The sequence below is a fragment of the Terrapene carolina genome, unplaced genomic scaffold, assembly GCF_002925995.2.
Source record: "Terrapene carolina triunguis isolate 2854851 unplaced genomic scaffold, T_m_triunguis-2.0 Scaffold838, whole genome shotgun sequence".
Classification (NCBI taxonomy): Eukaryota; Metazoa; Chordata; order Testudines; family Emydidae; genus Terrapene; species Terrapene triunguis.
The window spans coordinates 2,609,728-2,624,019 of NW_020665189.1; the positions used below are offsets into that span (position 1 = coordinate 2,609,728).

Here is a 14,292-nt window from a genome sequence, read left to right on the forward strand (position 1 = left end):
CCTGTACTGTAACTGTTGTTTGAGGTATCGGTGCAGACGTGTATTCCCACCCTCTGACCCCTCTGTATCAGTCTCTCCATCTGAGAGTCTGGTGCAAAGGAACTGAGGGAGGTCATGGTGGGACCACCTTTAAATACCATGGGAGGGGCTTTGAGGGCCAGAGGGTGCAAGTGCCACCCTGATAGGCACTGTTAAGGAAAGCTTTCTGGTGCGCACACACTTGAGTGGAATACATGTCTGCACCCACATCTTGAAGAACAATGGTTACAGGACAAGTAGATAATTGTTTTTTGTTTTATGTGCCAGACTGAGTAAAAAGAAAGGTCTGTCTTCAGCAGAGGATGCTGTACAGATTGTGTTGCAAGGTTGTGTGCGGTAAGCTCCAGCCAGGACTGAGTACTGCACTGGGGAAAGTGGTATTGGGGGTCGGAGGACTGTCTCTAGCAGGGGCATGTAAGGGTTATGTGCATTGGAGAAGGAATAATTTTGGACACTATTGTGTGCCTAATTGTGTTTTTCCCTTTTTCCCTTTTTGTAGATAACTTGATTGATCAAACGAAGGTGGAGAAAAGTGAGGCTAAAGCAGTGGAGCTGGAGAAAAAGGTGTTTGGCTGGGGGTGGGAAGAGCCAGGGGTTGAGCAGTGAGCACTCCCCGGCACATTGGAAAGTTGGTGCCTGTAGCTCCAGCCCCAGAGTCAGTGCCTATACAAGGAGCCGCATATTAACTTCTGAAAAGCCGCATGTGGCTCCAGAGCCACAGGTTAGCCACCCCTGTCCTAACCCATAATGCACGTTGTCCCGCAGCTGGACTCAGAACTGACTGCACGGCAGGAACTTCAGGTTGAAATGAAGAAGATGGAAAGTGACTTTGAAAAGAAACTCCTGGATTTAGATGCAGAGAAGCAATTCCTGGACAAGGAGAAACAACAAATTACCCTAGAGAAGCAGAGTTTAGAAGATGAAGTCTCCAAGAACAACAAGCAGGTAATGTTCAAGCTGGGCTGGGGGTATGGACTATAGTACCTTGGAGAGCATTGCCATCTTGCTAAACAGCCTGCAGCACCCTGGAGAATTCTATCTTTCAACTGGGCAGAGGAAACATTCAGGCTGGTATATGCGGGGCGGGAAGGGGGGGAATTGTCACGGATACACAGGATGTGAACTACTTCCCAGCTTTTGAACAGTCCCTAGGACAAACCTCTTCTGTGTAGCATACCCCCAAGGAGTTTCACTCTTCCTTCAGAGTAGGCCACATGGCCTCAACACCCCCAAGATTCAACCTCTGGGCTCTAGCACTCCTGCTTCACATAGTGAGCTCTGCTCAGCGAGTCCAGTTGAGAGAGACTCCTGATCAGAGACTTGTACACTCTTCAGGGACCCATTCACCTCAGCAAGTATTTGCAGGGACACTTGGCAGCCTTTTCAAAACAGAGTAGGTTTTATTTGTAAACTGGGTCATGGCACTGTAAGTTCTTAAGTTAGCATAGAGAAATAAAGGTTAAGACGTAGTCCATCTGGCCAAGCCAGAGCAATCAGCCAGCCAAGCTGCTATGGACTCCATTCCGGTCAATCTCTTTCTCTCTGTCCATCCCAGGTGAGAGCAGTTGAGCTGCTTCAAAAATCCAACTCTCTCCCCTTCCTATCAGCTCTCAGTCCTTTGTTCAGGCAGAGCCACGCTGTGTTCACATTCCCCTCCTGACAAAGCTTGCAGCTGTTAAGTGTTCAGATTTGGCACTTCCATTGTCTCTCTGATTTGGTTCGGTTTTAACCAGTGCTTTAATGACCCATTCATTCCATCCAGACAGCTAGGTGGCATACACACCTCATGTGTCCTACTCTGCTCCGAGAGCAGACTTAATTTACCCTTTTGTCCCACGGTGTAGCAGTGCAAAGTACAGAGGGAAAGTGAAGCACATATAGTCTTCCTAAAATATTACAGAAAATTTGACCCCTTTAAAAAAAAAAAAAAAAAAAAAGAAGCGGGGGAAAAAAAAAAGAGGGGAGAGGAGGAGCGGCGGGGGGGGGAAAAATGAAAAAAAAAAAGATAAAAAAAAAAAAAAAAAAAAAAAAAGGGCAGCAGGAGTAAAAATAATGCAGGCAGAAGTCTAGCAGCAGGGTGGGGCTATCCAGTTTATTGCACTGAATGCAGGATGTATGATTACCTGCCTTCTGGGCAGGTGGCATATGTGTGCACTTGGTGCAAGCAGTTCATGGTCCTCAGAGACCAAGTACCAGCTCTTGAGATCAGAGTGGGTGAACTGGAGAAGCTAAGTGAGACAGAGGTGTACATAGATGAGACTTTCCTGGACACAGTAGAGCGGTTGCACCTCCAGTCTGACAGCCTCTGCGCTGTTGAGGAGGATGAAAGTCTTGGGGAAGGAGAACAGCAAACTGGAGTGGAGGGAAACAATCCCATAGTTAAGTATCAGGGGGTAGCCGTGTTAGTCTGTATCTACAAAAACAACAAGGAGTCTGGTGGCACCTTAAAGACTAACAGATTTATTTGGGCATAAGCTTTCAATCCCATAGTTGGGACCCTCCTTTCAGATGATGTCGTGGTAGCCTCTCGCATTAAGGATACCCCGCCAGGGGAGGTAACCCCAACTATTAGGAAGAGACAGATCATAGTAATGGGTGATTTGATCATTACAAATATAGATAGTTGGGTTTGTGATGACTGGGAGAACCACATGATAAATTGCCTACCTGGTGGGAAAGTGGGGGGGAAGGGATAGCTCAGTGGTTTGAGCATTGGCCTGCTAAACCCAGGGTTGTGAGTTCAATCCTTGAGGGGACCATTTAGGGATCTGGGGCAAAAATCTCTCCAGGGTTGGTCCTGCTTTGAGCAGGGGGTTGGACTAGATGACCTCCTGAGGTCCCTTTTAATCTTGATATTCTATGATTCTATGAAGGTTGCAGATCTCTCGAGACATCTAGACAGATTATATGCCAGTGCTGGAGAGGAGCCGGTGGTCAGGTGACAGTGACATAGGGAAAAGTAGGAGAGAGGTCCTGGTGACCCAATTTAGGCTGCTAAGTAAGAGATTAAAGACCAGGATCTCCATGGTTGCATTCTCTGAAATGCTTCCAGTTCCATGCGCAGGGCCAGTTAGACAGGCAGAACTGCAGGGTCTCAATGCGTGGTTAAAGCAAGGGAGGAGGGATTTAGGTTTATTAGGAACTGGGGAACATTTTGGGAAAGGAGGAGCCTATACAGGAAGGATGGGCTCCACCTAAATCAAAATGGAACCAGATTGCTGGCATGGAAAATTAAAAAGGTCGTAGAGGAGTTTTTAAACTGAGGGCTGGGCAAAAGCTGACAGGTGCAGAGGCGCACATGGTTCAGACAGAGAAATCCCATAGGGGAAGATCTATTAACAGGGATTCCTATATCCTAATAAAGAGGAGAGGATAGAATTTGATAAAGTACAGGTAGGAGCTGAAGAGAAACAGATGAAAAAGAGTCCCATTCAATTACATCACATGAAGGCAGACAACTAAATAGTAACAAATTTTGTAAGTGTTTGTATACAAAGGCTAACGTTTAAATACTAAGATGGGTGAACTGGTATTAAATGAGGATATTGATATAATAGGCATCACAGAAACTTGGTGGAATGATGATAATCAATGGGACACAGTAATACCAAGGTACAAAATAGAGGAATGACAGAGTAGGTCACGCTCGTAGGGGAGTAGCACTATAAGTGGGGGGGGAAACCGAATCAAATATAGTAAAAAAATTTAAATGAAACAAATGGTACCATAGAATCTCTTTGCACAGAAATTCCATGCTTGAATAATAAGAGTACAGCAGTAGGAATATACTACCAGCCACCTGACCATGATGGTGATTGTGGAGTACTCTGGGAGATTAGAGAGGCTCCAAAAGTAGAAAACTTAGTAATAATGGGAGATTTCTGCTATCCCTATATTAACTGTGTATATGTCACCTCAGGATGGGATACAGAGAGAAAATTTCTAGACACGATTAGTGACTGCTTCTTGGATTAGTCCTGGAACCCGAAAAGGGAGAGGCAATTCTTGATTTAGTCCTAAGTGGAACACAGGATCTGGTCCAAGAAATGAATATAGCTGAACCACTCAGTAATAACAACCATAATGTTATCAAATTTAACATCCTTTGGGTGGGATACCAAAGAAGCCCACTGCACTAGCATTTAACTTCAAAAAGGGGGGAACTACACAAAAATGAGGTAGATAGCTAAACAGAAATTAAAACAAACAGTCACAAGAGTGAAATGTCTGCAAGCTGCGTGGAAACTTTCTAAAAACAGTGTGATAGAAGCTCAAATTAAATACATACCCCAAATTAAAAAACATAGAGAACAAAAAAATGCTACTATGGCTAAATGACAGAGCAAAAGATGCTATTAGAGGCAAAAAGGCATTCTTGAAAAATTGGAAGTCAAATTCTACTGAGGAAAATAGAAAGGACCCATAAACTCTGGCAAGTCAAGTGTAAAAGTATAATTAGGCAAGCCAAAAAAGAATTTGAAGAGCAACTAGCAAGACTTAAAAAGTAACAGCAAACAAGCCCCTGAATGATAAAGGTGCAAAAGGAACACTCAAGGAAGATAAGTCCATTGTGGAGAAGCTAAATGAATTCTTTGCATCATTCTTCACTGCAGAGGATGTGAGGGAATTCCCACACATGGGGCTTTCTTTTTATGTGACAAATCTGAGGAACTGTCCCAGGTGGTGGTGTCAATAAAAGAGGTTTTGGAATGCATTGATAAATTAAACAGGACTAGATGGTATCCACCCAAGAGTTCTGAAGGAACTCAATATGAAATTGCAGAACTACTAAGTGTAGTATATAACCTGTCACTTAAAAAAGCCTCTGTATCAGATGACTGTAGGATAGCTAATGTGACATCAATTTTTTAAAAAGGCTCCGGAGGCAATCCTGGCAATTACAGGCCAGTAAACCTAACTTCAGTACCAGGCAAGTTGGTTGACACTATAGTAAAGAACAGATGAACATAATTTTTTGGGGAAGAATCAACATGACTTCTGTAAAGGTTAATCATGCCTCACCAGGTTCACCAATCTATTAGAATTCTGTGAGGAGGTCAACAAATATATAAACCAGGGTCATCCACTGGATATAGTGTACTTGGACTTTCAGAAAGCCTTTGACAAGATCCCTCACCAAAGGCTCTTAAGCAAAGTAAGCAGTCATGAGATAAGAGGGAATGTCGTCTCATGGATAAGTAACTGGTTAAAAGACAGGAAATAAAGGCTAGGAATAAATGGTCAGTTTTCAGAATGGAGAGAGGTAAATAGCAGTGTCCCCCAGGGATCTGTAGTGGGACCAGTGCTGTTCAACATATTCAGAAATGGTTTGGAAAAAGGGGTAAACAGTGAGGTGGCAAAGTTTGCAGATGATACAAAATTACTCAAGATAGTTAAGTCCAAAGCAGACTGGGAAGTGTTACAAAGAGATCTCACAAAAATGGGTGACTGGGCAGATGAAATTCAATGTTGATAAATGCAAAGTAATGTGCATTGGAAAATATAATCCCAGTCATACATACAAAATGATGGTGTCTAAATTAGCGGTTACCAGTCAAGAAAGAGATCTTGGAGTCATTGTGGATAGTTCTCTGAAAACATCTGTTCAATGTGCAGTGGCAGTCAAAAAAGCTAACAGAATGCTAGGTGCCGTTAGGAAAAGGATAGATAACAAGACAGTAAAATCATAATGCTAGTATATAAATCCATGGCATGCCCACACCTTGAATACTGCATGCAATTCTGGTGTCCCCATCTCAGAAAAGATATATTAGAAATGGGAAAAGGTACAAAGAAGGGCCACAAAAATTATTAGGGGTATTAGAACAGCTTCCATGTGAAGAAAGATTAAAAAGACTGGGACTGTTCAGCTTGAAAAGAGATGAGTAAGGAGGGGGATATGATAGACGTCTATAAAATTATGAATGGTGTGGAGAAGATGAATAAGGAAGTGTTATTTTCACCTTCACGTAACATGAGAACCAGGGATCACCCACTGAAATTAATAGGCAGCAGGTTTAAAACAAACATAAGGAGGTACTTCTTCACACAATGCAGTCAACCTGTAGAACTCATTGCCAGGGGATGTTGTGACGGCCAAAACTATAACTGGGTTCAAAAAAGAATTAGGTAAATTCATGGAGGAGAGGTCCATCAATGGCTAGTAGCCAAGATGGTCAGGGACGCAACCCCATGCTCTGGATGTCCCTAAGCCTTTCAGAGCCAGATGCTGGGAGTGGACAATGGGATGAATCACTGATAATTGCCCTGTTCTGTTAATTTCCTCTGAAGCATCTGGCCTGGCCCACTATCAGAAGATTGGATACTGGGCTAGATGGACCTTTGGTCTGATCCAGTGTATCCATTCTTGTGTTCTTATCTCACAGGAATATAGACTGGAGCGTAGCAGGTTTCAACAAATAGAGATTACTTGAAGAGCAAATAGCATCTGGTCTTTCCAAAACATCCCTCTGGATTGGCCCACAGTGGTTATAACCCCTCACATCACCACATGTAGGCAGGGAAAACACTGAATTGTGAGAAATAGAACAGCTGGTCACTGGTTTCACTCTTCCAGACAATGGCTGGCTGAACTAGACTTTGGGTTATCACCTTTGGCCTTGGCTACACTGGCGCTGTACAGCGCTGTAACTTGCTGTGCTCAGGGGTGTGAAAACGCACCCCCCCGAGCGCAGCGCTGTAAAGCGCCAGTGTAATCAGTGTCTGCAGCGCTGCACGCTCGCTCGCAGCGCTGCAAGCTATTCCCCTCGGAGAGGTGGAGTACTTGCAGCGCTGCGAGAGAGCTCTCGCAGCGCTGGCGGCGCGACTACACTCGCGCTTCACAGCGCTGCCGCGGCAGCTCTGTGAATCCCCAAGTGTAGCCAAGGCCTTTGTTTCTCTGGTGATTCTCCGCACCTCCAAAAAATCTTTTGTTCTTGGCCAGGCGCCTCCTAGGGAGGAATTTATTTTTCTTTGCTTGCAGTATACTCTGGAGCTTTCGTATGCTCTAACAAACAGAGAGTTGCAGCCTAGTCTTGGTGTGAATGGAGCCATTCATCTTCCGCCTTTCTCCACTGCACCATCACTGTTCCCCCATCTTCCCAATATAGGTGTGGGACTTGGAACAGTTGCTAAACACACACTCAGCTGAAGAGCTTCTTTTGAATCAACAAAGTAGGTCTTAGAGAGGTGTTTTACTTTGAAAACTGTCTTGCTACTTGCCATCTCCTTCACTAAGAGAGTGGGGAAGCTTCATTAGCTGGTTTTCTGGAGTCTTTTCTTGTGTTTACATCAGCCCATCAAGCAGTTTCCTATTTCTTCCCCAAGGTGGCTTCCTCTTTCCATGTAGCTCCAGAAGGCCCTCAACAGTTCAATTCTTTTTTTCAAGTCTGCAAAAAGATAAAGAATCTCCTAAGGTTAATGTCTAAGATAATTATGGTGCATGGAGGCAGCAGCCACCTTCTGTTAAGGTTAATTCCGTGAGCACCAGCTCCACCCTGTGATCCTGCCAGGTGTTAGTGTATTATTCTTTACCTCTCATATGTCTGCTGTGGAGCTGGAGGCTGCTGAAATTTCCATTGTCTATTTTTGAAGGCTTTTTTATATTTCTCTGTCACCAGAGAACCTGAGCATCCCACATATGCTAATGGAGGAAAGTATTATCCTCTGTAACGGAATTCCCAGGGTACAGCCTGGAACTGTGGGATTGCTGTGCCCCCTTAACTCTCCAGCCTGGGCTGTCTTTCACAAAGCTATGCCATTGACAATCCGCAAACCCCTCCAGGTGCTGTGATCACTCAGCCATCAGCATGTGGCGCCCCACACCCAGCTAAATTGCATGAATGCTCCCTGAACCACTCATGAATCATACTGATAGAGGCACCAGCCAATCACCCCAGTTCCCATCCTTGCACCCCAGAAATATGCCATTTTACAACTGCTCAAGACTCCCTTGGTCAGTGCAAGCTCATTAATCATGTCAACAAAGAAAAGTGGACATGCACCAGCCTTTGTAATCTGAGCTGAGATTCCCCAAGCACTTCAACCAAAACCACACTGTTTTAGGTAAAATATAAAAACAGATTTGTTAACTACAGAAAGATAGATTTTAAGTGACTATAAGTAGCAGGCATAGCGATCAGAGTTGATTACATGAGAAATAAGAATGAATTTACAGTCTAAATTCTACAGACTGAGCAAGATTTGAATCATTGCAGTCTCTCACCCTACTAGATGTTGCAGGCAGCTCACAGTTCTCAATGCACATGCTGGATTCCTTTCCCAGCCTGGGATCAATTTCCCCAGTTCAGAGTCTTTGTCTTCCAGGTGTTGAGATGGGGGAGGAGAGAGGCCAAGTGATTTGTCACTTTTATACTTTCTTTCAGCTGCTAGAAAGATCCTTGCTGTGACTGTGGGGTTAGTCCTCATTGTGTATGTGCCCTCTAAGGAGCTCCCGCGAGAGTGGATTCTTCTTGATGGGCCATTAATGCTTGACTGGCCCATGATGATTGCCCCTTTGTCATTACTGAAAGGCCAGCTGTGGTTGTCTCCCAACCTCTCAACATATTTCAGTGACACATATAACAATACTTCATAATTTCACATACAATGATAGTACATACAATTCAACAGGATATTAAGGTTCAACAGATAAAGACTTTTAAAATGATACCTCATAAGGCATGCATTGTACAGAACGTATCATCATATGACAGTGGTGAATATGGGGGTTCCAGAGTGCTACTTTGAGGTACAGTGTCACATCCTCATATTACAGATAGGGAACTGAGGACCAAAATGATTAAGTGGCTATTTTGTCACAGGGTGTCACAATTAGGGTACAGTACAGACCAGTGGGAGGTTATCACCTGTAACCTTGGTGCCTTACAATGCTTTGCTGTTGTAGCTGCCAACCTGGGCTCTCACAACCAGCCTACCAATGTGCAGGTCACACCCTGATTGTCTGTGTGCTAGACATCCCTGGGTCAGCAGCTCCGACCCCAGCAACCTGTCTGCAGCCCCACTCTGGCTTCCACCAGCCTTGGTTGCAACCAGCAGGGTGACCCCAACACACTCACAGTCCCGAATTTCCCCCAAACCGTGTGCCCTGCAATGTCCAGCCATCTCCTGGACAGTTCAGAGAAATAATATGATTTGTTTATTCCTCTTAAAAAGACAAAAACACATAACAGCTTATTAACTTAACTGGGGCCACTGCACCCTTCCCTTTAAGCACTGCAGTGAGTTGTTTTATAGTAAAATAAAACAACTTTATTAACAATAGGACATAGGTTAAGTGATGCTAAGTAAAATGAATAAAGTTAGAAAGGGTTAAAGGCAAATAAAAGTGAAAACACGCATCTAAAAGTTTAAAACTTAATCTAGCAAGATACAGGCTTGGTTCAAGATGGTTTCTCTCATTCTTCTTCCCAGCCAAGGCTGATTTTCCTTCAGTCAGGACCTTTTACAAAAGTACAAAGTGCCAGCTTCCCTTGTCTTAGGTGAAAGATCTTTACCTAAGCATGTTTATCACCTGTATTTCAGCTCCAGAGACTTGACTTAACCCCCCTCCCCCCTGTTTTGGTTGAAGGACCCATCTTTCTCAGCTTGCAAGAGCTCTGGCCTCTTGTGTATGTCTAGTGGTGAATGCCAAAGATGGCTTCTGTCCTTGCTTAAAGTCCAGTTAACTTGTTTCAAGAGGCAGTGTGGCCTGGAGGGTGCCTGGGGCAGGCCTCACTGGAAATGCCAAGGTCAGGGCAGGCTGCAAAAGGGAGAACAGATCCTCCCCAAACTGATGGTTACCACTGAAATTAAATTCACCAACCAGTCACAAACTGGACTTCTGATTCCCCCACACTGGTTATCAAGAAACTAAAAAAGAAATCACACAGCCTCATTTATTGCATTCCAGTTCTCTGGCTCCCAATCAAAACCTAGGTCCAGTACAGTCAGAAGTTATTTAAAAAAACTCTGCTCACATATACAAAATGTTCTTCTGACCCCAAAGGGGCAGCCATGTTATCAGGTCAATATTTGTTTGGATCTTACCCAAAATACCACACTGCCAGCCAATCCTTTAGTGTCTACAACTAAAGGTTTATTGTAAGGAAAAAAGAACAAGAAGAGAGTTGTTAAATGATAAAGCACTCAGATACATACAGAGACTTCAAAGTCCATACATCAGGTTCTTAGAATTATGGAGGGTTGCCAGTTGTGGATGGACATTTTCCTGGAGGTTTTAAAACATGACATAATCTTTAATTAAAGATTAATCTTTAAATTTCTGGAGACTCCAGGACAATCCTGGAGGATCGGCAACCCTAGCAGTATTGGTGAGTTTGCTGGCTTGAAAGTCCTTCTGGAACACATCCACAGCTTGGATGGGTCGTTCAGAACTTTGTTTGTAGAAAAGTTACTCCAGAGGTAAGAAGCAGGAATGAAGACAAAATGGAGATGATGCAGCTGCCTTTTATTTTCTTTTTCCACATGGCTGGTACTTCCTTTGTCCCAAATACAAGCTTCACAGCACATGGACATGGAAAAGCCTTAGAGTTTTGTCCATAGGCATGCCCTTACATGCCTTGCTGAATCATAAGGTGTAGTCCCTGGCTTTTCAATGGGTTTGTTGTACAGTGATGACCTTTGTTGGGCCATCGAACAGGCTAGGCAGTGCTGATGCTAGTCTGTCTGGGGGTGTCACCCAGAAACACAGCATGAGTTTTGAAATATAGATATACCATACATATCTGTAATTCACAATACAAAAGTGACACAAACGCATAAACGAGATTATCATACTTGGCAAATCATAACATTTTCACAGACACCTTACGTGGCCTATCTGGGCAGATTCCTTGCAATTTTATAATATTGGTATCAACAATATCATAAAGTGTTCCATATATTCCATACAGCATCACAGGCAGGATGACCTCATGCTGTTCTTCCCTTCCTGTGCGCTTCCCATCTCCCTGTATGATTGCTGTGTAAATGGGAAAGGATTGCCTAGGAAGGAGTACTGCAGAAAGGGTCTGGGATCATAGTGGACCACAAGCTAACTATGAGTCAAGAGTGTAACACTGTTGCAAAAAAAGCACACATCATTCTGGGATGCATTAGCAGGAGTGTCGTAAACAAGACATGAGAAGTAATTCTTCCGCTCTACTCCACGCTGATTAGGCCTTAGCTGGAGTATTGTGTCCAGTTCTGGTCGCCACATTTCAGGAAAGATGTGGACAAATTGGAGAAAATCCAGAGAACAACAACAAAAATAATTAAAGGTCTAGAAAACATGACTTATGAGGGAAGATTGAAAAAATTGGGTTTGTTTAGTCTGGAAAAGAGAAGACTCAGAGGCAATATGATAACAGTTTTCAAGTACATAAAAGGTTGTTACAAGGAGGAGGGAGAAAAATTGTTGTTCTTAACTGATGAGGATAGGACAAGAAGCAGTGGGCTTAAATTGCAGCAAGGGAGGTTTAGGTTGGACATTAGGAAAAACTTCCTAACTGTCAGGGTGGTTAAGCACCCTGGAATAAATTGCACAGGGAGGTTGTGGAATCTCCATCATTGGAGATTTTTAAGAGGAGGTGAGACAAACACTTGTCAGGGATGGTCTAGATCAGAGGTCGGCAACCTTTCAGAAGTGGTGTGCCGAGTCTTCATTTATTCACTCTGATTTAAAGTTTCACGTGCCAGTAATACATTTTAACATTTTTAGAAGGTCTCTTTCTATAAGTCTATAATATATAATTAAACTATTGTTGTATGTAAAGTAAATAAGGTTTTTAAAATGTTTAAGAATCTTCATTTAAAATTAAATTAAAATGCAGAGCCCCCCGGACCGGTGGCCAGGACCCGGACAGTGTGAGTGCCACTGGAAATCAGTTTGCGTGCTGCCTTCGGCACGCGTGCCATAGGTTCCCTACCCCTGATCTAGATAGTATTTACTCCTGCCATGAGTGCAGGGGACTGGACTAGGTGACCTCTTTAGGTCCTTTCCAGTCCTATGATTCTATGAAATGGGGCTTCCATTGTTTCTGATTCCACCATGCTGAATTTACATAGGAGACAGGTAGGTAGCTGTGACATTCCCTCCTGTCTGGGCAGACTGTACCGCCTAATATTAAGGAGTATCCATAATTCTTTATATGGTGTTAATACATACATTTCACAATATTAATCTGTGTGTCATTAGCTTTGAGGAAAAAACCTCACTCTATACACTTTTATAATACAGTAATATTGTGTACAATTAGTTGATTCAGTTGCTTATCACATGAGCTTCAGCCCCCCCTCTCCCCCCCTCATCTTTATATACAAGTAAACCTTTGAAATGAATCCTTCTGAAAAGTAAAGGAGACCAAGCTGCTTCTCTCCTGGTGAGTGTAGACTCCATGCTATCTTTTCCCCCACTTGTTAGTGTGAGGTTTGCCTCCATCCCTTGTTAGCTTGCTGGGTCTGTTTATTGCTTATATGTAAATTGAGGTAAACACACATTTCTTCATTTAGAATAGAACAGATTAACAACTCCCCCAATGAACGTGGTTGACACACACGTTATTTATAATTACAGCACATATTCAGAACTCTTAATGCCCACTGCATACATACATCACGCAAGAATATTAATGATCAATAAGTTATTAGTTTTCAGAGGATATCTTCCAAGACCTATTTTGTACAAAGATTATTACAATAGTGTGTAGGGTGTGAATATAGAGGTGCTTAGTGTCACACCATTAAATTGCCCATTGTTGGTGACAGAGCTTGGACTAGAGCATGCATTTCCTGAGTTCCAGTCCAGTGTCCTAATCCTGAGACCCCAGAGCATTCTTCTTGTCTTCCCATCTGGCCTGACACACACGAGCGTTAGCAAAGGTTATTTTTATGTGTTAATTAGTTTTCTTCAGGTCCCTCTCTGGCATGCTAGATCTCCTTCCACCAACCTAGTGCTCATGCCCTGCTTCCTCTTGGGTTGAAAATTAACTATGTTAATTTCGATGGAATAAGAGGGCCCAAAGACACAACTCTGTCACTGTAAAACACTGAACAGTTATACATGGTTTGGTTTGGGGTTTTGAGGGCAGAGACCTCAGCTTGCCTAGTCCCATCACAAACATGTTAGAAACTTCATGCCAAGGTTTGGAAGATTTTTGATTGGGATACACAAGAGAAAAATAATCAGAAACAAAACATAAAGCATTTAAATTTAACTAGAGTAGTTATGCAAAACAAACTTAATTCAAACTTAGCAAAAGTCCCTTTTTCAGAGAGAGGCTAATAATCCTCCTTAATGGAGGAGAAAGGCTTAGTTCTGTCACTGAATTTTGAGTTAATTGTTGTCGTCAATAGTGTTTACTTTCTCAGCAGACAGACATAAAAAGGAGAGAAGAGGTTGGAAAAGGTGGGGGAAATATGGCTTTTTTTATTGAGGTTCTCAGGACTCTTGTCCACTAGTTAGACCTAATTTCTAACACACCGATTTTGGTCTGTTAATTTCTGATTCCATTCTTGTTTATAGTTCATGACATCAACACAGTCCTTGCATCCTATCACTAGCCCTCCATGTTAAAAACTAATCCAGACTTTGTCTCCTTTTTGTACGTTGCTCTATCAACATTAATTGTTATAGGTTATTGTAATGTTTTATCAACTTTCACCCACTTTTCAGCAATTGAGCTCACAACTGGAGTAGGCCTGCTCCACCCCGATTATTATAACATCACTCAGGACCGTCTCTCTGAGACTTGTTTCTACTATTCGTTTTTATTTGTTATTTACTGTAACTTGCACTGTTAGCTGACCCGATTCTGCTCGCTACTGCAGTGCAACCTGCTTAGAGGACAGTGGTATCACATGAGATTTACATTTTCCTGCATCCATCTGGTTGTAGGAGGACTTACATCCACTCTCTCAAAGGTACAGTATATGGAGAAAACATACAGATAACAGCATTCAGCAGGGTACCAGTAATTCTCATGCTAATGACCTGTGATGAAGAGAGTAGGACCTTAAAAAATTACTAGTCCACAAGTATGATATTGTTTTAGATATGGTCTCCTGTCTGCCCTACAGGGCTGGGAATTAGATACTCTGCTAATTTTGCTTGTTTTGCTCTTCTTTCTTCAGATCATTGAGTTATCGAAGGAGCTTGAAGATACTAAGAGGGAAATTGCTGCTATCTCTTCTAAAGCTGCATCTGCCTCGCCTCCCCCGCCGCTCCCTGGGGCGGCTATGGTCCCGCCTCCCCCG

General features: G+C 43.0%; 1 protein-coding gene across 1 annotated transcript in view; it reads left to right on the plus strand.

The window, feature by feature from the left end:
- The window catches only part of DIAPH1 (diaphanous related formin 1), a 172,089-nt gene that overhangs the window by 88,695 nt on the left and 69,102 nt on the right, over positions 1-14,292 (plus strand). Inside the window, 4 exon segments of the mRNA XM_029913745.1 lie at positions 539-603; positions 805-984; positions 14,170-14,289; positions 14,291-14,292. The exon segment at positions 14,291-14,292 is cut by the window's right edge and continues 232 nt beyond it. Of these exon segments, the coding sequence (XP_029769605.1) occupies positions 539-603; positions 805-984; positions 14,170-14,289; positions 14,291-14,292 (367 nt within the window).